The sequence below is a fragment of the Athene noctua genome, chromosome 4, assembly GCF_965140245.1.
Source record: "Athene noctua chromosome 4, bAthNoc1.hap1.1, whole genome shotgun sequence".
Classification (NCBI taxonomy): domain Eukaryota; kingdom Metazoa; phylum Chordata; class Aves; order Strigiformes; family Strigidae; genus Athene; species Athene noctua.
In genome coordinates this window covers 20,600,145-20,624,460 of record NC_134040.1, presented here as the reverse complement: position 1 = coordinate 20,624,460, position 24,316 = coordinate 20,600,145, and the positions used below count along the sequence as shown (strand labels likewise).

Genomic DNA, 24,316 nt, shown 5'->3' with positions numbered 1-24,316 from the left:
GAAACAGAAGTAGGGGCGACTTACGGCAGCAGAATAAGACAGCTGAGCCTAAACCCCGTGCGTTTGGGACTAGGACATTTATTTTCTTCAAGGGACATGTCTGGTACATAAACACTATATTTTATTTTTTAATAAACTTTGATAGAAACCGTCATGGAAAGTTTATAAAGGTGGTCATTTCAATCTTATGTTGAACTCCACTCTATGGTGAGTTCTACATTTAAGGCTTAAACGTTTTAGTTAATCATGTGAACTGGTGACATGCTACATTAATATTTACATCCACTCAAAATTATATAAAATACAAGCATTTTATTATTTTTTGAGCTTAACAGTATTGCTTTGAATTACAAAATACAGCAATGTCTGAAATACTGAAGGTTTCATAAAAGCAGCAATTTTTCTCCCATTCCCAGTCTTAACTGTCGAGAAAGTTACTAAAATAAAAATATTTACCATGTTACATAAGCCACAGATCTAGAAACATGACCATCAGGTCTTAAACAACACAAAACTTAAATGCAAATGGCAACTGGCAGATGAGCATGACATGACCAAGGGCACAATAGTGCTCCATGTATTACTTCCCCCCCCCCCCCGCCCCCCCCTCCTGCTCAAAAAAACCCAACAGTGTGTTTAGATAGAAATTTAGAAGGCAGACTGGCTTTGTGTTGAACACATTAGTGCTTTTATCATTAATAGTGCAGAACCACTTCGGTGACTACTGATGAACACATTTATATGCATATGGCAAAACAAACCTGTAACAACATGGTGCAATTCTTTCATTGTGATGACTATATAAAGAAACATCACAATTTTCCACACATGTGCTTAAACACACAAGTTCTAAAAGCTAGAGGTGAAATTTCAACCTCTGAAACATACACTCAGTTTCTTTTGTCACAGTAGGAACTGTGTGTACTTAGTTGGGTTGAATTTTGCTGTAAATTCAATTATTTAACTATTTTTGGTCCCCACATACAAAAAACCCCCACCCTACTTCAAGCATTTTTTCCCTTCTCCTTTCTTTTACTGGTTTGTCAAGGACAGACTGAATGTAGGGTTTTTTTAGTGCATGACTTCAAGTAACTAGCCTATGAAAATCTATAAACAGCTTAAAATATCAGGAAGAAATTCCAAGGAAAATCATTTTCACAATCAAAGATAATCTGCACTTTTTTTTTAAAGACAATATAAAAAGAAATTGATAGTGTATAGGTTTTCATATTTAAACAAAAAGAATGCCGATTGTATTCAAAATTAGTTTCTCAGCATATGCAAACTGTATCTTCCCTTATTCAGAGTATTATTCAGAATACATTAATTTAGCCTATAAAAATACAGTATGGACAAATTCTTCTCATTCCCTGACATAAGAATTCACAATTTTGACACAAAAATTGTAAACTTTTATTACATTCAAAATACATTTCTTAAGTCTTTAGAATTTAAGTTCTGAGGTGTCGGCAGTCAGGGCTCTTGGTATACAGCAGAAGTACATTATTGCAGAGCCTTTACACAGAAGTAGTTTTCTACAGTTAAGGGAAACTTACTCTTCTCACATATTTTTGTTGCTACCAGGAGGAAAAGAAAGGCTTCCTACTATGAAAGGTCTGCGTGAACGCATTACCCAGATGAACAATTCGGCCCTGACTTCCAGTGCTACTTCGTTCCACAATCACACGTGGCATCTGAACAAGCTGAATGGGACTTTTTCCATCCTTTAATGCCTGAGTAAGGTTTAGTATCTAAAAGAGTAAAAGCAAGTAAGGTGAGGGTGCACAATAAAACTGTGGCTAACAGGCCCATAAATTTAGATGTCACTCTTAAATCAATGCTATAGAGGACTATGCTGTCAAATTATTTTTTAAAGATACTCTATTAGAAGTAGAAATACTTTATTTTTTTGGTAACATTGTGACATCCTACCGCTATCTGACTACCCTTCTACTCTTTCCCTGAATATTTCATGCAACCCTCTCCAAATTTTTGGGAAACATTAGAGACAAAAATCTAAGAGCATTTTAAATTTAGCACATCAAGAGCATTGCACCATTAATGAAAAAAAACCTACAAGAATGCCATCTACATGTATTTAACATAGGATCGACCAGGAGTTTAGCTACAAATTATTTTCACATCAGAAGATATGTAGCTATATTATTACCCCACACCAGACCCAGTGCTAAGATCCAAACTTAGCCCTCAGCTCCTAGGACTTTTCTCTATCTTCCTTCTGAAACTTCAGTGCTCATGAACTGCCCTGATAATTTACTTCTATGTTATCCTGCTGAAAACTGGGGCAAGTGTTCAATTTAGTTATGGTGACACATGTGCATTATCCTTAACATCAAACCTTTTTTCCCCCTGCACACTGCCCTTTTGTTCCTTGTGTGACTTCCTGATCTCCTGTTCATTCTGCATTTTCATGGCTAACAAACCCTGGACAGATGGTTTACTGCAATTTGGGTCTTCCAGCAACTCCACTTGGTATTTACGTTTTCTAAGGCAAACCCTTGTAGATCTATGTTACCTGATTTCTTAATCTCTATATTCTTGAGAGAACTGTTTATCTTGGGTTTGAAACCCTTCCCAGTATTTTTTTTCCCCACTTCAAAAAAAATGTGCTTCTAACTACTTTTGATACCTTAAAGATCTCACCCCTTTATGTGCAGGATATATTTCCCTTCAGCCTTCTTATCTTTATCAACTAGATTTTTCATTTTCTAATTCTTAAAGTTTTCGCTTTTAAGGTTGTATTTACAGATGTTTTGGCTATCCTACAAATTCATCTTAACTGAATGAATCCATTATCATGTGATCTAGATACCAACTCTTCTATAATGCCCTTGCAGCATTGGTTTTACATCAAAAGCAAGTCTAAAATCAGTGCTAAAAGGCATCATTTGCTGATGTATTTCCAATCATGTCCAAGAAAACTCATTATTGAATTTCCTCCCTAAATCCATGCCTGAAAGCATGACATTTCCCACAGTGAAACACGTCCTCATATGGCTAGAGAGACATTTTTAAAACAAAACTAAAACCCCCAAATCTCTGCTGAAATCCACCCCAGGAAACAGGTGTAAAGAAAAGGTCCAAACACAGCCTTTACAGTGGGAAATTAATCAGACAACCTTAGCTAGATCTCTCTCAAAAATATACATCAGGTTTTTTCCTTAAGCTTTCTGTTAAATAACAGATTCCCTGTAGCCAATTGTCTCATCACAGAGAAGCTATTTAACACAGTTTAAGATGGATGAATACTTCAGAAGTGACCTTCCAGTGACTGCACAAACTTCTCAGAGAAGTTATTTCAGCAATAACTCTTATAATTCAATTTAATAAGTAAGGTTTGCTGGCTTTTAGCCACCACACATAACTAACATTAACTAGAATCATGTTTGGCTATGCACAGCTGCAGTCTTGTGCAAGGTACTTCTTGATATAGGAGGCTCTACACAGAAAAGGGCGGATTAGGCCACTCTAGGAATTGTGAATGTCTGGCTTTAAACTACCCATGCCAAATTTATGAACACAGAGAAGTCAATTTCAATAAATTCAAGGCAAATGGGACTTAATTTATCTAGCCCAATTCCCTTACATTTTCACAAATCACTGTTTTATGCCTACAATGAACTAAATTTGTTCCCAGCTAAACCTTGTTTTCCAGTATATCACACCAGTCTTTAATTTTAAAGCAACAAGGAGATGGAGAAACCCTTCTCTCTTGTTTCAGTGTCAAAAAATATCAACACTTACTTATCTGAAAATAGCTGGATTTGTTCTAAGTATGGTTCTGACATTTGCTAGGATGAAGAATTTTATTATCTGATATTGCTTTCTTGTGAGAGGTATTTCAATACTCAAGTTAACTGTCCACAATAAAGTTACATTTCTTTTAATAACATAATGAAATTGCCCATCAAATTTTTCATCCAAGTTTATGACTCTTCTCCAGTGTTTCATTTTTAAAACACCATCTAAGAACATGCAGGTATTAAGTCTTCCTCATCCCCCATAAAAACAATAAAACCCAATTACATTATTTAAAAAAAATAATCTTCTACAAATATCAAAAAGAATCAGTATATACTTTCTGCTGTCTCATCTATATGCAAATAAGAGTAAACTCTAGAAATAAATTTAGTCCTCTCTGATGAAAATAGGTTCAAGTGTCATTCATTCAATGAGTCAGTTTTTGTAGCTCTAAAAAAAACAGCTGAGAATTGATGACAAATTAAATACATAAATAAAAATATAAAGAAGCAGTCTTACCTGCCCCCTCATAACCGACATTTGGTTTTCAAAAGTAGACTTGTCAAATCCTTTATCAGCCTTTATTTAAGAAAACAAACATTATAATAAATGACCCATTTATTTTTAGTTACATATTTATAGCACACAAATTCGTCAACTTCATAATACACGGTGATATTTACTAACAGCACAATAATTTTTGGAAGCTTCAAACAGTCATAGTATGACCCACAAAAAGGTCTATTTAATTGCAGCAAGTTTACATATGCTAAAATGAAGGATGTTCCACATCATAAAAGTAAAATACATCAGCAGACACCACTTTAGTGCGGCACTGATAGGGAGGCTTAATAACAACACATAATGCTACACTGCTCTGTCTCGCACCTTTACTCGGGCAAAAGAATACTTCCTCCTTCAGATTTATTAAATATTTCAACTTCATCAGGTTTATCAGACAAGCCAGAGTCACTCTGAATACAACTGAGTCAAAGATGCAAATATTGCAAATGTGTTTCAGGATATAGTTTTGATGTTTCAGCTGCATTTTCATTAAAAGTTTAAAATTTCCATTTCTTTCTACCCTCATCATTTGGATTATTACGTTTATTTGTTTCAGAAGGCGCTTTACATGACAGTACTGCAGCACAGTTTCAGTACCTTTAAAATATTGACTTTAAACATGGTCAAGATTTCAGCATCAACTTCACACAACGTATGTATGTAAAATTAAGTATATCAGAAGTATGAAGGTACTTCAAGTTATATTAAATACACGATTTTCTCAGGTTACTACAGTTTATCTTAAGCATATACAAACCACACAGGTATATTAGTTTTCACACAGATTGGTGCTATAGAAGTTAACCAGCTTTAATTGATTATGTGAAACTTACGTACATAAAATATAATTATGTTTTCACATCAGTTGATTACTATCAATTAGCCACATTAGTGACAGTTTCCTCTTAATTATATAAACCCTTTCTACCATTCCAATATCAAAGCTAGAATAGCACAGTATCATGACATACAGAAGTTAAATTCATAAAAACAAAAATCACCTAACTGTTCCATTACAAGTATTAGCTATTTCAGTAATACTCAATTCACCTTAAATAGTTCATAAAGATCTTCACAAAGATCCTGTACAAAGTTCATATCAGAAATGCGAGGAAGAACTAGGTCTCTGGTCTCCTGAGAGAATGGAACTTTTGCTTGAGAAAGCCACGCCCAGTGAAAGGGATCTAATGTATAAAAACAATACACTTAATCATTAACCACAGGCAAAATTCTCAAGTGCTTGCCAGTACCCTGCTGTCTACTGGAAGTTCTCAGTAACACACCATTTTTCACACCATTGTTAGCCAGTATACCTCTTTTGGCTACTGTTAGAAAAGCAGCTTTACAGCTACTTCGCCCTTTTTTTCCAAAGAGTGAAAATATATTTTAAGTAATAAATAGTTAGTTGAAGCAATAAGTAAAAAAGTTACATAAATTAAATACTGTAAGCAACAGTAGAGGCCTTCTAGTTTAGTAATGCAGTGTCCTTTGGAGTAAAATAATGGCTGCAATCAAATAGAAATCTTTCAGACATTTGACTCATACTGAAGAATTAACAAAAAAGTAGCTACTATTTTTTAATAATATTTTGTTTATTAAAATGCCTTCTTTTAAGCACGCTGAGAAAAGCTTTCTTAACTTTTCACATAATTGCTATTAAACAGCTTTTTCAAGAGATATTGTAAGAGTAATTAATATCACCAGATGTTAAATGAGACACTGAACATACAGTAGTATGTTTATGCACATCTATGTATTAATATTGCTTAAAGGTATAAGGGTAAAAAAATCATGAAGAAGGACTAAATTAGACATGCCACTGCAAAAATGGCAATTGTTGCTAACTTTCTAAGGAAGAGTACATCATTTAAAAATTCAGTATATAAACTACAGCAATGATTTCTTAGTTTCTTACTACCACTACACAACTAACAAAAATGCTTATTTGGAAGTTACTCTCCCAAAAGGAAGGTGATTGAAGAACGCAATACTTACATGCCCTCCACTCATCAGGATGCTTAAAAGGAAATGCTAAACCATTGTCAATTGCAGCAATTTTAATAGTAGATTCTTTAGTTATAGTCCATTGGCTATCCTACGGAAGAAATACTTCAGAAGTGATACCTATGTGCTTTCAAAAATAGTGAAATACAATAAAAATACAATATACTTTTTAGCTTCACTGCTTAAATTTAAACAATACAGAGGAGTATCAAAAACTCCAGCACATACAATTCTTACTCTGCCACCACTAAAAAGGAGCCCTTCCCCCAAATACGAGAGAAGCAGAGCACATAAATAGCTGAAGAAGTGTGCTTGAGCAACAGTGGGCAGTTTTATTATTATAGCCCAAGCTAGTAAAGAAAAAATACAGAACAATAAAAATCACTTCTAGAACTGTTCTATCTAGTCTAATCCAAATAACTGTTCCATTCATTTCGCCTAGAATAATTTGCAGCTATCAGATTTCTTGAGACCCCGCACCAGAATTAAAGTCACGCACTTTATCCCCTGCAAGACCAAGTTTTAAAACTAAACAATTTAAAGAATATAAGTTTCAGAGTACAATTTTCTTACCTTATCTGACAGATCAGGTCCATCATCTTGTTTTTCATACCTGACTAACCAATTATCGTTACCTCTGTCTTTAAACAGGAAAATGCATGTCACAACACATCATTTATAAAGAAATCATCATCTAAAGTGATATACAATGAGTAATATTGCAAACTGAGAATTTACCAAAGGAGTGAGGCAAAACTATACAAAACTGTGTATCTCTATCACAATACATGTGGCTGAGCTTTACTGAAATGTATGAGGCAACTGATTTACCGGAAACACCAAAAATTTACCAAGTGTTCTTAGGTATGTATTACTGATTTAGTTTACCCAACTGCCTGAATATATAGCAAAATATCAAGGAAACTAAGAGAAACCACTTTCACTCATTTTATGCAGAAAGACTGGCTGTAGTGTGCACTTTTCCTGGGGAAAACAGGCAGCAGCAGCAACCACAATGACTTAACTTTTAAACTCGTTTTAATGCTGATGGGGAAAGTGAAAGGGCCCCCAAAATTACAGATACTATGATGTTTGACTACATGGAGAAAAAGAGACTCCCCAAAGGTGGGGATAGGAAAAAACTGAAGAGCCTTTCAGAAGCTGAAAATGTCTGCACCGTTCAGACAAAATTGAGACACTGAAGGCTTTGACAAAGTCTTTCAGAGAAAGGATGACTGCATCCATCAGAAGACTTCATGTTAGATATATTAGGTGGAGGTAGAATCATCCACATAATGAGGTTTTACATTTTGAGTATTTTCCTTACAATTTTAAGAACTTCACAGGACACAGTAATTGTTTGGAAACACTGGGATCTATTTGATAAAGCTGACAGTTCATAGAAAAAGGTAGGAAGTATTACGTTCTTACAAAACTTTCCTCTTTTAGTTCGCTTCTGAAAAGACACAGGTTAGAGTGACTTATTTAAGAAAAGGAAAATGAACTAGCGCTGGTATGTCTGAAGAAGAGTAAAAAGTAGCAATGGAAGTATTTTAAATATAAAACTGCCTCTGGATTTTTGAGCAAATAAATCACCTACGTAGTCAACAGAAAAATCCCAGCTTCTGAGTGAAAGAAACAAGAATCCAAGGAGAACAGAGAGATATACACCACAGTTGTACTTCAGTGCCTAGTCACAATGAATATGAACTATTTTGCACTGATGTGAACCTGTGCTGTTATTGGCTCCAACTTAGTATAAAAGGAAGGGTAGTCATGGCTTTCTCTTGGTTCCTGAAACCTCACCATCCCTTATCTTAATGATGATAGACTTAACTTATTGACAGAATTAAAGCATAATGAAAGTATTTGTTCTCGAATTCTTACACTGCTTAAAATATCAAGTAACAGCTAAAGAGCATTGTTTGGACTTTGTCATATTGCAATATTCAATGTTTGAATCCAAAGTATATTTTTTAAAGTTTAAAATGCAACATTCTGGCCTTTAATTGTGAGAAAAGCATCTGAAATGCATTAAAAGCCTTCAGCAGCAGCTTTCAGCCAGCACTGCTTACCATTTTTGCCTCACAAAAGTAGATACTGAGAGACATTAACAAATACCTGTATTTCTGATGACATAATCCAAGATAACCAATCTTTCAAACTGTGACTGAAATTCCTTCCTTGTATTCTCAGGTAAAGGATCGGTTTCAAACTTCCTGAGCCAGTAGTCAGCTTCTTTATATCCTTCAACAAACAGCTGGAAGGAGCCAACCTGAAACATTATGAAACTGCATTTGGAAAATGTACTAGAGCAGGTCACATAACTAATCTTAACATTAACAGAAGAACTGATTATATATGTTCAAAGTTCAGAAAACGGGAAGTATAACATTAAAAAAAAAAAAAAGGAAAAATGTAAGACTCAAATCGTGAGGGTTTTTTCTGGGTTTTTTTGGTGGGGTTTTTAATATTTGTTTTAAGCACTCACTGAGTTTACCAGGAATAAGATGCAGCTGGACAGCTCAATGTCAATGAACACACAGTGTTATAAGCAATATTTGGAACAAAAGAAAAAGAAATAACATCTGTTTTCTTTTCTATTGGGAACACTTTTTTCAATAGTTCATAAGAAATTGCAGGAGATAAATCTTCCTCTCAGAAAAATTTGTATGTTTCATTGGTGAGAACAGCAGCATTAACCATTTTTTCAAGACAGACACTTTTTGCATGAAAATGGCTGAAATACATTTCTCAAAAGACTCCAAGGAAAAAAACTACAGATAGCATAGGCTCCACAGGTGTGGGCAACAGGAAAGGTGCTCCAGATTAAAATTCAGAAGAGGACTTATATTCGAGAAGTAAAACACTGATAGATGCAGACATGCAGAGACATGGATAAATACATAGCATGTGGAATAACCATGCTGATACAAGCTTGTATAATGTATGTCACATGGATCAAAACTGTGGTAATATTTTGGGGATACAAGGACCATTAGGCAGGAAAGATGTGAGATTTTAGTCAGTGAAGTACTGCACACAAGATGAAAGGAAGGCAGAAGGAACACAAAAATCACATACCTAAAAGAATAAAATGAACAACAAAAGGAAAAAATAAAGAGTCAGGAAAAATGAAAGCACTAGATAAATTGCATGGGAGAAACAATTAACAATATAAAAACATGACACTGAAGGAAAACATACTAAACAGTCAAGAAAAAAAACCACAAGGGTGAGACATACACATTTTAACATATTACTCCTCCAGCAAAAAGCTAGACTGCAAACTGAAACAAAAACTGGCAAGATTATTAAAGTCGTTCAGATGAAGGAATGATGTAACAGTGGATAGATTTTGCATAGAACAGTCATATTTATCAAACTTCAATCACTGTTTTCAACAAGGAACAAGGTTTTTCTTTTACCATTGAAGTTACCTACAAATATTATTTTTTTTAATTCAAAGTTCTGCGTAAGAATCAAGAAATACACAAATTACTTATTTGCCATCTTACCTTAGGAGGTAGTCCAATTCGATTAAATTTTTTAGCAACTTTTGGCACTTTCTCTAAAGCATATTTTTTTCCTCTTGATTTTGCACGATCTATTGCACTGTAATTAAAGGTCTCACTGACAAGCCAGACAACCTTAAAATATGAAAGTTAGAAACACAGCTCAGAATTCCTTATTATTTCAATTATAAATCACAGTAAATTTTATGCTCAGTTGTCAAAAAAAGCAAAAAGGAAGCATCAGGCATTTCCAACAGACAAATTTTATACAAAAAGATGAGTATGCTATTTTACGTATCTCAGACAAACCCAAGAATCTCTATATGCTGCTTTTTAAGGTTTTTGCACCAGAACATAAGGCACAAGAGTGTCAGAAAATGCTAGAAACTGAAGTAGTTCCAAAGAAGAGATTCAATTCAGATTTCAAACTTATCCTTTAAAAGAAAAATCACAGTCATTATTTCTACACCAAACCACTGTGCCTTTGGACTTGCAATAGTTCATAAATGACTTGGGGATAATGCATGATACACAAGGATGTCTCCATAACTACAGTCCAAAGACTGACAAGTCAGTCACTGTATGTTTTTTTGCATTCAATAATTTATGTACTTTAACTTTTACCTTGGTTTTAGGTACAACTCCTAGCCCAAGCTTGTCATCCACAAGATAGGCACCAGCTTCAGAAAGGTATCCCTGATTTGGAACGAGGCAGCCTCTGCCAAAGCAGCAAGGACAACAAACTTTGTGAAAATATTTGGTCCATTTTGGGTTCAGATGTCCATAAGGCTCTTCAGATTTTGGTTTGAACACTCCAATAATTTTCTAGGATAAATAATATAAAATTAAAGTATGAATACTATGAGTTGCAATAATGGAAATTAGTTATTTGAAAGTATTGGTCAGATGCTATACATTGCATTTTACAGTTGCTCTTTTTAGATTATCAAATAATAAAACTAACAAAATGGTATTACAAATAAATTTATCATCAAATGCTTATCTAACAGCAGTAAAAATTCAAAATAAGCTCTTCATAAGAGAAAAATCAAAGCCAGCTAGCATTTACTAGTTTTTCAAAATTAGAGGACAGCATTTTAGAATATAATTTCTTTTATACTGAGATTTTTAAAAATGAGGTTTTAAAAGTAGTTTTAAAAATCATTTTCAACCCACCAATTAAGGGATTGATGAGATATTTCAGAGACATAATGGTTCCAGGAAAGTGACAAACATACAGAATGCTAATATTCAGATGCTACCTTTTCTGTTCTACATCTGTGTTATTTATTACTTTAAGTTTGAAGGGATCAAAACGTTCTGCACTCGGCAATTCCCAAGAGTGGTGCTGTTTACCACTGCTGTAGATTCCTCAACTCAAAGCTGAGAATGGCTCACACTATCAGCCTCCATTTACATTGGAGACCTGTAGTAAAGCTTAAAATTACTCAAAGTATTGTATCCAATTTTGGAGACTGTGCTTCAAGAAATTTGTTAACAAACTGGAGAAAGTTGAAAAAACAATGAGAATAAGCACAAAAAAAAATGTGAATAATGAAAGCCTGTAATAACAAGGATTGTTTAGCCTAAAAGAAATCAGGGCACAATGAACTATGTAATAGGTTGCTATAGAGAAAAAAATGAACACTACATTTACTGTTAACAAGCCAAGAAATGATAGGCTTAAATCCCAGCAGATAAGTTAAAAAAAACACAAACCCTTTTGAACCTTAAGAGTGGCTCAAGACTGGAACAGACTGCCAGGTTGTAGAGTCTCTGAAACAGCATGCCACTAGCAGGCTGGTTAGACATTCATCAGAAATCATGTTAAAACGATCCTGCTCCATAACACAGGCATTAAATGGATGATTTCTCAAGGTGCCTCCTACACACAATTCTGTATTTGTTAACCTCAAACCACAAGATTATTACCACACTAAAATATATAACCTTCCAATTGTCTGTGATAAACTTTAGCCTAGTGCATGAAGTCCATGTAATGACTCTTTCATAGCTCAAGTGAAATGCTGTAGAAATGCTGTATCTTCATTCCTTCTCACAGGACCATGGTGAATAAATGAAATTCTTATCTAATAAATATTTAAGAACAACTGTTTAAGAAGCATTTTCACGTATTAGTACTTTCCTAAATCCTTCTCAAAGTGAATATTTCATTAAGCTAAACACTGCCAGTTGTTGCACCATCACTCATAGATGACACTCTTAAGTCATGAACAAGTTTGCTGGCAGTCAGAAATGAGTGTTCTGCTTCAAGTAACTGCTGATTCAACTAGATTAGGGAGAAGACTAGTTGTTCTAGCTCCTACAGAATTTTCACCCACTTTGTCCAAGACAATCCAATTAGTCCAAGATTGTCCAAGACAAACTACAGAGAACTTTTTCATTCAGATTGTAAACAGATCACACAAGACGCCAGGCATTAATAGCATCACCCGTACTGTCCATCTATTTTGATTCATTCCCATCAACTACCAGAAGAAATAAGTTATGAAATATTGTTATTTGCATTCATCCTATAAGGTTCCTATCAACTGGGGAAGGAAACAAATTGACAAAAATTCTCTTGCTTTTGGTATGCTGTTATCTGTAACTCTAAGGCTACCTTCAAAATCATAAGCAAGTTCTATGGAACTTCACAGACACAATTCAGTTTAGACCTGCACAAAAGTTTGCACTTGCAAAAAATATTCTGTGCAACATGAAAGGCCAAGATGATGTTTTCTGAACATTCCCCCCCCAAAAAAAAAAAAAAAAAAAAAAAAAAAAAATCACACTTTAGAAACTGAATTTACTTAGTATACTAGTTTAGTCAAAATTCTAATGTTAGGTTTAGAATTGTTATGGAGTTCAATCTTCTCCTATTGAATCACAGGTATCCACTCACACAAAACAAAGCTAGCAGCTTTTTATTTCCCAGAAACAGTGGTGTATTTGGTAGTATATGCCAAGCCACTAATTACCTCTTTTCTGAATCGCTCTCTGGATACTTCCTACAAACTGCCCATTTTAAACAGGAGCTTAGCCCTTTCCATTACTTGCCTGGACCATACTGTGCTACACTATCAAATCTAGAGACGGTTTTCAAGGTTTCACTGAAGTCAGAACCTTGCTAAATTTTGCAAAGTCACTGCTGTTGAGGACCAGAGTAGAACCAGAAAGCTCAATATGTTGACAACTTACATACTTAATTTTGCAAGTCAAAATTAATTTCTAGACTGACTCCATTGGCATTAGCATTAGCCAATAGCTAAACTGTCAAAAACATGTTGCAGAACAGCTTGTAATAGACACAATGTCTTCTACTTTATTGCTTATATAATGAACAACAAATGCAGAAATAAGCAGCCCTGTTGTTAAGTGTTGAATGAACTGCTTCATACCAGTACACAACTATGCCAATAAATGCAAAAAGTTTCTAGTGTTAATCAGGCAATTTTAGTTTTATCTACCTGATAGACTCAAATCAGTGAAAAAGACGACCTAATGGAAACAGGTTATTTTACCTGTAACTTGGTATTTGTGTGGGTAAACACTTCAGAAGCTGACCAGTAAGAAAGCTTAGCACGTCTTTAATAAGCTCTTTCCCAGCGTAAGGAAGAGGAGATTACTCAAGACAATAGGAGAAAGCAAGTCACAAAACTGGTCTGAAGTAGAATGATGCAATACTCTGACGAACAGGATGCAAAATCCCTTCTACAAATGGGCGTTGCACTACTGAGAAAATTAAGTTTTATCAGAATTTTAATAACAAACTTAGATAAGCTCTAAATTTAGTGCAAAGAATAAAAGCAAAACTGAAAGGCAGCTAAGAACTCAGCATCGTTCTCACAGTCCTGTGTTTGCAAATACTTTTGCAATGAAATTTTTATGGCCCCCGTTAAAAAAAAAGAAAGGTGTTTTTTCAGTCTTTTCTCCTAAATACTTACATGGAAATCAATGACCTGCATAAAGGGGGAGGGCAAGTCACTACTAGGAACTTAACTAGGAACAAACCTAACACTTCACTGCAAAACAAAAGTAAAACCAACAAAAAAATCACCATGTAAGAACAAGGAAGTAAGGTGCTCCATCCAAAATGCTATGGTTACAAAAACCAAGTGTAAATACTCTCTCATTAGCCTCAAGGCACAGTGAGCCTCTCAGGCATTTGCTAGTCACCAAAAAACTGCAAAATCAGTCTGGAGAGGCTTCAGACAAAACAGATTTGCACATATGAAAATCCGTAACAGGGATGACTTTTTTCCAAGTAATTTCTCAACCAACTAATGTTCTAAAAATAAAATATCTCAATTGCCTACCATTAAGAAAAACTCAAAACACCACCCCCTCCTTAACCAGTTCAAAAGCATTTTTAGCATAACACTATAGAATACTCTTCCAAAAACTCAATGCATGACCTGCCTAAAAAGTATTGAATTAAACGAGTATTTGGTTACTTACTCAGATTTTTTCCTATTGCATATTAAATAAGCTATAATCCTAGTTTAAAATACCTCTTTAAAAACAGTGTAAATTTTGAATATGTATATATAAGCATACAACCTGGAAACCTACAAAGAACTAAACTACTGAAGTAGGGAAGTGACCTGAAGTTTAAGTCTGCTGAAACTTTGAACAGGTTTTCGTATTAACAGCATTGTATGTGACAGCAAGAATCCCACAAAGCGATCAGAGAAAGAATTTTTTTTTTTCCTTCCAGTTTCAAAAAGACAGACACCCTCCTTCCCAACCTACTTTGGCTCTCCTCCACCAGGGGTCATGACTACCAAGTGTTCCTGGAACACAGGAGTATGAATTGCAATGTGCTGTTCTTAGAAGGCTTTGAAGGGGTAGTTCTGTTACTTTCCATCTAAGACAAAGTCATAAATTCATATGTTTATTTGTATTAAGTCAGGTAACTATCCTAAAAATCACTCATTCGATAAAGTGTAAAAACTATCACCAGAAAAGTGTCATTAAAACAAAGCATCTATGAAAATGAAATGGCAAAACAGGAATATATTCTGTAATGACCAATAATATGAATAAAAGCTAAACAAAAACCATAATACTTCCTAAACAAATGGAAAATGACCATTCTGGGGATGCAGTGAAGAACAACAATTTTTAATATGTTCTAAAAACCTACACACTTAAAATTGTACAACTTCCATGTCCAATGCAACTGGTATCTTCAGGATTAACGAATACCTACATCTACTTAAGACCAGAAGACTACTGATTGAGTTTAAAATAAAATCAGATATGACAAATTAACAATGGTGTGGGGGTTGGGAGGTGTCTTTTTTCAAACAGGTTGGAAAGCAGACAAAGTAGTTTTGATTTAAAGAAAACAATGTGAAAGTATGTCTGAAACATGATTTTCTCTTACTAAATAATGCTAACCAAATGTTACTTTTCAAGCAAGATATTCATGTAACTGTTAACTTCTCTGTCCCAACTTAACCTTTAAACACCTCTTTGATGATGGCTATTCAAGGTACCATCTACCACTAAAGGAGGGAAAGTGAAGATTCAGCAGACAAGTATAAAGGTAGATTTGTTTGTATCACTTTTCTTACTCATCTACCAATCATATAAGACGAAGGAGACATGACCTAAACAAAAGACTGTCTAAAAAGAAAAGAAATAAAAATATAAGAGGCTTGGCTAATGGCTAAACAGTATCCAAATCACAAGCTCAGCTGTGTCAAAAATCAATTAAAACATACGAAGAACAAAAAGTTAGATTCTGCACAAAGGAATTCCTGAATTGTTTTCAGTTAGAGGCCCTTTTATTTTCTCCATATTTCTTTGGTGCAAAAAACGGTAAAACTGCAACAGAGAAGTAAGAGTTATTTTGGCTTAGCTTATGCTGCAAGACATCATTGGGAATCTAAGTATTTCTTGCATTGATTTTTCCCAGCATAGATTTTGGCATAACATAAATTATCAAACAACTAATTTTAATTAATTTCCATTTAAATAGATTTTTTTAAATTTCCATTTTAAACTCATTGCTGACAGCATCTCTGACTCTGAGTAACATGCTCACCCCTTTTGGATCCTTGGCAAAGTAACTCCCACTGGATCCTTGTGAGATCCTTTCTGGAAAAACTCCACACTCTATAGCTTGCTCTGCTCTCAGAATAATTTCTGCAAATTCTGGATCATCTAAAAATATATTCATATCAGCAGTATGTCCTGTATGTCCTGAAAAATAAGAAAACAAGCCATCTTGAGTGTAATTTGTACTACAAATTCACAACTTAAGTAAACACACTGAGAAGCTAACAGCCTTCCCTGTTAATGCCCATTCAACAGCAGGCTGAAAAATCTGGCCCATTAAATCAGTGCAAGTTTTCCCACTGATCTATACGCCTCTAATCAACCTTTTGTTTCAAGTAAATCAGCCAAATCTGCAACAACTAATTTGAGACTACCACTGTAGAGTTTTTACACTTTCCAAGGATTTCTTCAAATTTTTATTTAAATAAATTTATTTAAATAATTTATTAAATGTTAATAAAATTTATTTAAATTTTATTAACATTTACATATCTGTAAAAAAATGTGCTAAAGATTTTACATACCATTTTTATTAAGATTTTTGTGTCCTTCTGTAGAGAAAGCTACCTGAAAGTAAACTGTCTGTTACCCACTATTAGAATGGTATCATACCATTCACTTAACAGCTTGGCTAACATGTTCATTATCTGCTAAGGCACAATGAGGTTATTTACAAAACAATCCGTTACACTAGCGCTAACAAGCTGCACCAATATCCCAGTGAAGTACTGCTTGCCATCACCATTCCAATGTTCAAATACTATCAATTACTAGTAGAATTTCTTTATGTACTGACCAAAAGATCAGCTCTATGCAGGCATTTATGCAACTATTGCATCTATGCAAACATTCAGAAAGACAACTAGAAAAGAAGTTGCCAGGATTTAATACTTCTATTGCTCTTTAAACTTTTTCAAACTATGTCTTTGCAAGTTTTGAAACCGTAGATTTTTGTACCTTTTTTTTCAGGCTAAGGTTATACCACATTCTTACTGAGCGCATTTTAATGAATCTGTGGATTAGGGCTCATTTTTGTATTAAGAAATAGCTACGTTATTCTATGTTAAACATTCACAGATAAAGTTGCCTTGTTCCCGTTTCAGCACCTGAAGAAATGCAAGATGAAACACATACATTCTTCTGGAATCATTCAGAAAAGATACTTCTAAAGAGTTTGTGGATAGCCATATAAAAAATAAATAATAAAAATCACTACTGGGTTTTTGGAACTCCTTTTTGTAGCACAGGACATGCTCTGATGTTTTCTAGAACATTACCACTTGCTTGCATGAACCACTCACAGATAATAACATGGCTTCCAAATGACAACAACTAGAAAGCATAAAACATAAGAAAACCTTAGCGTAATTTGGCAACAGGAAGAGAAGGCTTAAAACTAATAACAGCTCATTCATAAGGATCAACAACTACATTAGATCAGACTCTGTTAGACTACTTGGCCAATACTTCTTCAATAAATTAAAATTAAAGATTTTTATTGGGACTGTCAGGGACAATCAAGAAATTGCATTTCATAGCATCAGCCACCAAGAGAGAGGGAAAGGGTTCTAAGATTTCCTGGTCACAAAGTACTTAAGTGAGTTTGGGAAATAAACCAAAAAAAAATACAATACACTTATTTTTATGGAAGAAGTCACTTGGTGACGTGGTGGTTCTTATTCCATATTCAAGCCTCAACTACCCCTACATGAGAAACATCACATCACACAGCTGAGCTGCAACTACTACATATTTTTGCCAGTGAAGGCAAAATCAGGGTTCTGCATTATACTGTTACCAAATGAAACGCAACATCCATATTAAGTTGCTCTGCACATTCATCTTCCAGGTGAAGAGGACCTACAGATGAACTTTCTATCACAAAGACTGAAGCTGTCTGTGTGAAAAACAACTTTCTCAGAGGTCAATTTTTAATTTCTGTGCATTCATTCCAGAATCTAAAACCATAAGTAGTCTCACTGCCTCAAGGAAATTCTTCAACCATGTCTTTTGTAACATAAAAGATAACTGCAGGAAAAAGATATTCAATTAAAAATCAAATTAAAAACAAAGAAACCACATTATGCTGTATGCTCAAGGAAGAAGAGAAAATAATTTTTTGAAACTTATGATCTGTTCAGTATTGCTATTGTGCTACTAGAAAGCCTGCTGTTACCAGAGTGATGTGGCTGTACAAAAACATAGGCTGAAAACAAGGAAACTGGTGGTTTTAAGAAGTTTCCTTTCAGTTTATCAATACTCTCCATATGAAAATAAGCTATTTTAATTGAAGCTAGTATTTGCTGAATGTGGCAGGGTTTACTGAGTTTGTGGTCTCTTCAAAAATTATTTTAAGCAAGTTTTCCACTGTAAAAGCATATCATGGTCACAACTTACTCCCAGTGCAGTCTCTAAATGTAAAAATATAACTAATCAAGTTTTTTCTTGCAACTGCTCTTGAAAACTACTCTTTTCATTAAACTCCCACTCAGGATACCAGATCTGACACATACACAGCCTAACTACCAAGCTCAATAACTGTTTTCAAATTAATTTGGACAAGGCCTACAGCTTTCAGGCTGCTGTACTGGAATGATGAGGATGTGTCAAAGAAGACAGACATACTATCATCCACCTATACACCTCAACCTGTTCTTCCATTGTGTTAACACGGCATAAGCTAAACTAATACACTTCACAAGAGTAACACGCATGAACTCCTTCAATACTGAACTAGTTTTATACTATTTTAACATTAACACAATTAAAGGTAGTCCCTTCAACCAATTCCATCTTTTTCTATACAGTCTTATATTCTGACCATAATTCCATGATGAAATCACTCCCCGTGTTGCAGTAACATGCGTGAATAACATCCCTTGCCTGTTTGTTCCACCTGACACATGAAACAATGCTGTACCTTCAAGTGTTAGACATACAGGTGAGGACAAGGAAAAAATAGCAAGAGATGAGATGCTATGATCACCCACAGTTCTGAGGTTTTCTTACATACTCCTGGGTCAGATCCCAAGCAATACTCTGCATTCGCCACCTCAACTGCCCCAGTAGTGCAAGACCCACGGCTCTAGTCTCCACTCTGAAGCATTAACTATGATGTTTTGTTAAAAGCACTGTCTCATTAACACATCTTAAGTCTTGTGGGAACAAGACAGAACTCTAACATTTTAATGGCACATTCGCATTACAAGTCTGGTCTATGCTTGGGACCACTGATTAAATGAGGAGATTTTTTTTTCTTACAATTAAGCACAGTACGCTACCAAAAGCTCTCTGTGGCTACTAAAAAAACAGCTTTAATAACCTTACAACTTATTTTGCTCACATGGATGGGGTTTTGTTTCGATTTTTTTTTTTTTAATATGCTATTGTTGCAAAAGGAACAATGTTTACCAGTCGCTGGCAAGAAATCCTATGGTATAATTACAACAGCAACCGCTATTAAGTGATAGAAGTCCACAGATTTCTATCAGCAAACCTTTTCTAGATGTCCATCTATTTACAAAGTTGCACAGAATCAGAAAGCTTGCAAGTCTGAAGAAAAAAAGTAAGCAATAAATATTGTGTAGTTTATAATTTTGCCTGTATATTTAGAATTAGATAATGGCCATGCTTATGCTTCCTTTCAAACTGATAACTAAGTTTCTGCATTTCTGAATTTTCACATTACATTTCCTAGCCTTGGAGAGAAAAGATTTCAAAACATGGAAAGCAGGTAAATTTTTATGAAAACCAAAAATATGACAGAAGTGTCCACATCAAAAACTCTTAATACATGTGATGGTACAAAGACGGGAACAGATGCCTGGAGCAAAGAACAGAAACAAACTAAAATTTTTTTAAAGGATGAAAACACGAGTATCACAAGCAACTAATCGCTGGAATAGGTGATACAAATAGAAAACTTAGGTCTGAGTTCGCCAAGTGTTCAGGAAGCAGCAGCGAGTCCCACCACAGAACACAGTCTGTAAAACATGCGAAGCCGTAACTTTCAAAAAATACAAACAGAAGCAAACAAAGGGAAGTCCAACAAAACAGGAGACAGAGAACAAGGAGAAGTTAACAGTGGAGACACTCATGAAAATGTAAATGAGTTCGTGCAGCCCTGCACAGAAAGACAAAGCATTTGAATTTCGAGCCTTTCAGAGCACTTTCCCTTCCAGGGTTATGGTCAGGGAGCCCATATGCCGAGCACGGGTGACGCACCGCTGCCCCTCGCTGACATCGCCCGGCGATAAAAGCCGGTAATAAGCTTCCCAGGAGACAGGGACACCTTAAGGAGGCGCCGGGCACGGCACATCAAGCGTACTTCAATCCCTACAGGTATTTTCCCAGCCTCGTTGGCCAGACAGGGCAGGGGGCTACCTCTCGCCCCAGAGATACCCGGGCAGCCCTCCCCGAGCAAAGGCGGCCTGCCCCCAGCCGCGCCAGCGCACTCCCCGCAGCTCCCCTCCGCGTCCGGCCGAGCCCGGCGGGGGAGGCGGCGGCCCGGGGCCGTACCTGCGGCGGCGCGGGGCTCCTTGTCCCGGGCGGCGCCCGCTCGGCGGCCGCGGCCAGTACCCGAGGCCCGCAGGAGAGGCTCGTCCTCTCCATCCCCTTCGGGCCCCGAATCCTCCTCACCCGAGTCCTCCTCCTCCTCCTCGAGCCCCAGCTCCCCACACAGCCTCACAGCCCCGCCGGGGGTTGCTTTCACCCCTTGCGGCCGCCGCCAGGGCGGCCCTGCCTGAGGCGCCGGCTCCGCGAAGAGCAGCAGCCGCTCATCGGGCTCCTCAGCACCCGGCTCCGCCATGGGCGACCGCGGGCCGAGCGGGGATGAGGCGCCGCCGGGCGGGCTCAGGCGCCCGGGCCGCAGCCCATAGCTCCGCCGGCCGCCAGCGCCGCGGCCACGGCTCCGGCCGGCGCACTGCGCACGCGCGCGGGCCGGCACCCCGCCCCGCCGCCGCCTTAAAGGGGCCGCGGCGCCATCCCCGCAGCAGCTCGCGTGTTCGGGCAGCGCTCACCGCCGGGCGCTCCGCCAGGGCGCCGCCGGCTCCTCCAGGCCAACCGCCGGGCACGGGGCGAGCACATCAATTTGCAGAGAATTTACGCCTCACGGCAAAGCTGTGCTCGGGGAGCGGCGGAGTCCGGCGCTGGAGCTGCTGTCGCAGGCCAGCTCGGGGGAGAAGCGCCGGGCGGCATCAGGGGCTGCGGTCGGCCGGTTCGACTCCGCAGAGCGTTTAAGGCAGCTCAGAGGGGCACGACCGGCCCAGCGTTCCTCCGGGAAATCACGGCTACAGGCCTCCCTACTTGCAATATTTTCACTGCAGGTCGTTTAACAAAAACAGCCCTGAAACTTGATTCAAAACTGAGAAATCAACTGAAATTCGAAAATGCAGGAAAGCTTATTTTCCTATTTTAACATTTAAGTAAAGTGATATATAGGAGGACTTACCCTACAAGCTTAAATGCATGCTGGACATTAAAAACAAAAGCAAAATAATTAATTTCTCTGTAATATATCCAATGCACTAACTTTGGTTTTATTTTCATTAAAAAACAACTACTCAAAAACCTATCATTTCCGTGTCTTAAACAGGCTTCTCTCCCAGACACCACTTTCCACTAGCCAGCTGCTCTCCCTTCCCCATACTTTGAAAGACATTGTCCTACACCATCACAGTAATTTCCAAAATGAAGCCTAAAAGCAACATAAGTGAGAACAATGTCAATATACTGTCATTATTTCTATGTTCCCACAACCATCCTTGCATTACTAACCAGAAAAAAGAATACCACTATAACTCCAACAGACTGCATCAGACACTGATGTGGATGCCTTCTCCCACACCTCTCTATGGGAGAGGAGTTTTCCTCAGTGCAGTACTCAAAGATTTTGGTGAAATATAGAAGAAAGATACACACATGTAGTACTTGTATAAAACTGGGATTCTGGATTATACTGGGAGCCAATCAGTTCTCAGCTAAAATAGTAATAGCACACATTTATTATTCATTATTCTCATAATTATTCATTACATAAGGAGTCATTCCGTACATAACCTGGATCATGGAAAGAAAATTACTTTGGTTGGTTACTGACAAAAATAAAACCTTACTGAAATGCTTGACCTGTGTTTGCTTTGTCTCAGGTTACCTGCCAGCCAGTGGACTTTGGAACACAGTTGTGTATCATTTACTTATGTAACTATGTACCTATTAATATCTGTAACATTTGATAAAATCTGCTCCAACTTGCATTTCTGTTGCCATTTCTTCCTATTAAAAGCAAACATATTCAGTCAACTGTGACGCCAGATAAATAGCCACTTTATACCTAGTAAATGAGTATATGAAGGTTATAGCAACCGGATGTAATTTCCTGTACAGAAAATTATACCGATGTTAATGCCTGTGTGAAGCAAACAATAAGATCAGCTAAAATGGGCGAAGTCTGACATTTTGCCCAGCAGACCATTAAGGAAGACTACATCTCCTTCAGCTACATTAGTTATGTATTAGCGTTGTGGCTGTTTCAGTAACTTTCTGTTGAACAGTTCACCCATGGGCTTCTAAAAAGTTTTAAAGTTCTTTCTTTTGAATAAAATAAACAAGAAATAACTCATTAGACATTTCTTCTGGTTTAGGAATTCATCTACAGATGCTAGCATATGTCTCAACACAGTTAACTTAGTTTTCTACTGCAATGAGAATTCTGTAACTTGCTCACAGGTCTTGATCTAAGTCTTTACATTGCCTCAGTCTTCAGTAGTGCAGAGTTCAAACACTAAGACAGCTCATAATTAAACAAAATACACACACCATCACAGTTATTAACAAACTATTAATTTTAATTCCAAGTTGTTAATACACCCTCAATTAGCCACCTGGATTAAAATTACTAACAATTAAATCATGCAAATAAGTTGGATCATTTTTCTCACGCTAACACTTTTGTCTCTGTCCCTCCGACCCATAAAGCATATTTTGTCATCTGTTTATAATACAAATCTGAGCACCGTGTCGAAACATTGGGAGTGGGAAAAAGACATGGGAAAAAAAGGGAATACATGCACAATCGTGCACTTTTAGCTTTAGGTGAGCGCCCTCTTGTGATAAAGAACAAGATGAATAGCTGTTCTATTTCTAAAGTAACAGCAACGTGACACATCATAACAGTCCAGATGCAGCGTGACCACGGTGACTAAGAAGCTGGACAATTCAACTTGCAAAGCTCTTTTCGGTTCAAAAGGACTAAGAAACGGTATTAATTATAGTCTGACCCAACAATTCAAACAGGTGTGTAAGATTACTCTGTCAGAATACCTGAAAGATCCTAATCAGGCTAAATAAACCTACAGCAGCAGGACGGTCACTATGTACTTTTCACGTGTTAATTAGCCGTCTGAGCTTAGCACTAAAACAGAAGAATCAAATAAGGCTTCATAAACAAATTCAGTTGACCAGGTACAGGCTGGTTAAAACTAAACATTGGAACAAGCACATTGTGCACTGAACACACCTCTTCAATTCCTGCACCCTCACTGCTGGTTATTTCAGGAAGAGGCAATCTGCCAGCCCGCAATGCTGCCCGAGGGCAGAGGCCAGCAGCGGCAGCCGGACACCCAAGTGCCCTGAGGAGCCCCTGTGCTCCAGGTAAATTTTCACCTGCTTAGGCTTCACTGGCAGTTCCTAGTAAAGCTGTAATGCCTGTCCCAGATTTCCTACTGGCATAACCATCTTTTACCAAACAATGTAAAAAAAATAAAGCAAATTAGCTCTCCTAGTAACATCTTTCTTCTTCTAATGCAATTTTTGCATTACCTTCACAGCCCTGGCAAACAGGCCGGGCTGCAATTGCATCGGGTGAGTAGATTGTCGTTATTTGCTGTGGACGTTCACACCACCGCCTTTGCTCACAGAAACGTTGTGAGGAGCAGAAAAGGCTCGTACCCTGACAGGAGCCTTAAAGGCAGTTATGTGGCTGTTCTCAGCAGCCTAGTACTAAACTTGGAGGAGAGGGGAAGGAAAAAACCAACCCACGGACAGGTTCTTCAGAATCAAGAAATGTCGCTTCTGGTGGGCCGCACCGCCTCACGCCGCCGCCCGCGGGGCGCGCACCTCCAGCGCGGAAACGGGGACACGGCCACCACGGCAGCTCCGGGCACAGCCCGCCGCGGGCCCCTGCACCCTCCGCACCTCTGGCAGGGGGCGGCCCAAGGCCCCACCCAGCGGCCGGCGCCTGCGGTTGGCCGCGCCGGGCGGAGCCGGCCGCGCCGGGCACCGCGGGCGGCACGGCGGGGCGGGCGCGGCCAGGCCCCCGTCAGGGGAGGGGCCCCGGCGCTCCTCGGTGGCGCGTGCGCAACATCCCCCCCGCCCTTCTCCGGCGGGGACCGACCGACCGACCG

General features: G+C 37.6%; 1 protein-coding gene across 2 annotated transcripts; it reads right to left on the bottom strand.

Annotated features, from left to right (window-relative positions):
• Positions 1–58: 58 nt before the first annotated feature.
• On the bottom strand, positions 59–20,819 carry PI4K2B (phosphatidylinositol 4-kinase type 2 beta). Of its 2 annotated transcripts, none has more exons than XM_074903784.1 (10): positions 20,433–20,819; positions 15,901–16,058; positions 10,470–10,670; positions 9,849–9,980; positions 8,452–8,605; positions 6,904–6,971; positions 6,322–6,421; positions 5,377–5,510; positions 4,282–4,341; positions 59–1,751 (listed from the first exon to the last, which is right to left on the bottom strand). In XM_074903784.1, the coding sequence occupies exons 1-10, from the start codon at positions 20,719–20,721 to the stop codon at positions 1,578–1,580; spliced, it is 1,470 nt and encodes a 489-aa protein (XP_074759885.1). In that variant the 5' UTR covers positions 20,722–20,819; the 3' UTR covers positions 59–1,577. The 2 variants fall into 2 exon arrangements, with proteins under 2 accessions (XP_074759885.1, XP_074759886.1); XM_074903785.1 differs by having other exon boundaries at positions 6,322–6,343.
• Positions 20,820–24,316: the final 3,497 nt, after the last annotated feature.

Coding starts and splice junctions, on each gene's coding strand:
- PI4K2B (XM_074903784.1), bottom strand. CDS start 20,721: ATGGCGGAGCCGGGTGCTGAGGAGCCCGATGAGCGGCTGCTGCTCTTC. Junction 6,422..6,903: donor GACCTGATCTGTCAGATAAG/GTAAGAAAATTG, acceptor TTTCTTCCGTAG/GATAGCCAATGGACTATAAC. Junction 1,752..4,281: donor TGTCGGTTATGAGGGGGCAG/GTAAGACTGCTT, acceptor TTACTCTTTTAG/ATACTAAACCTTACTCAGGC.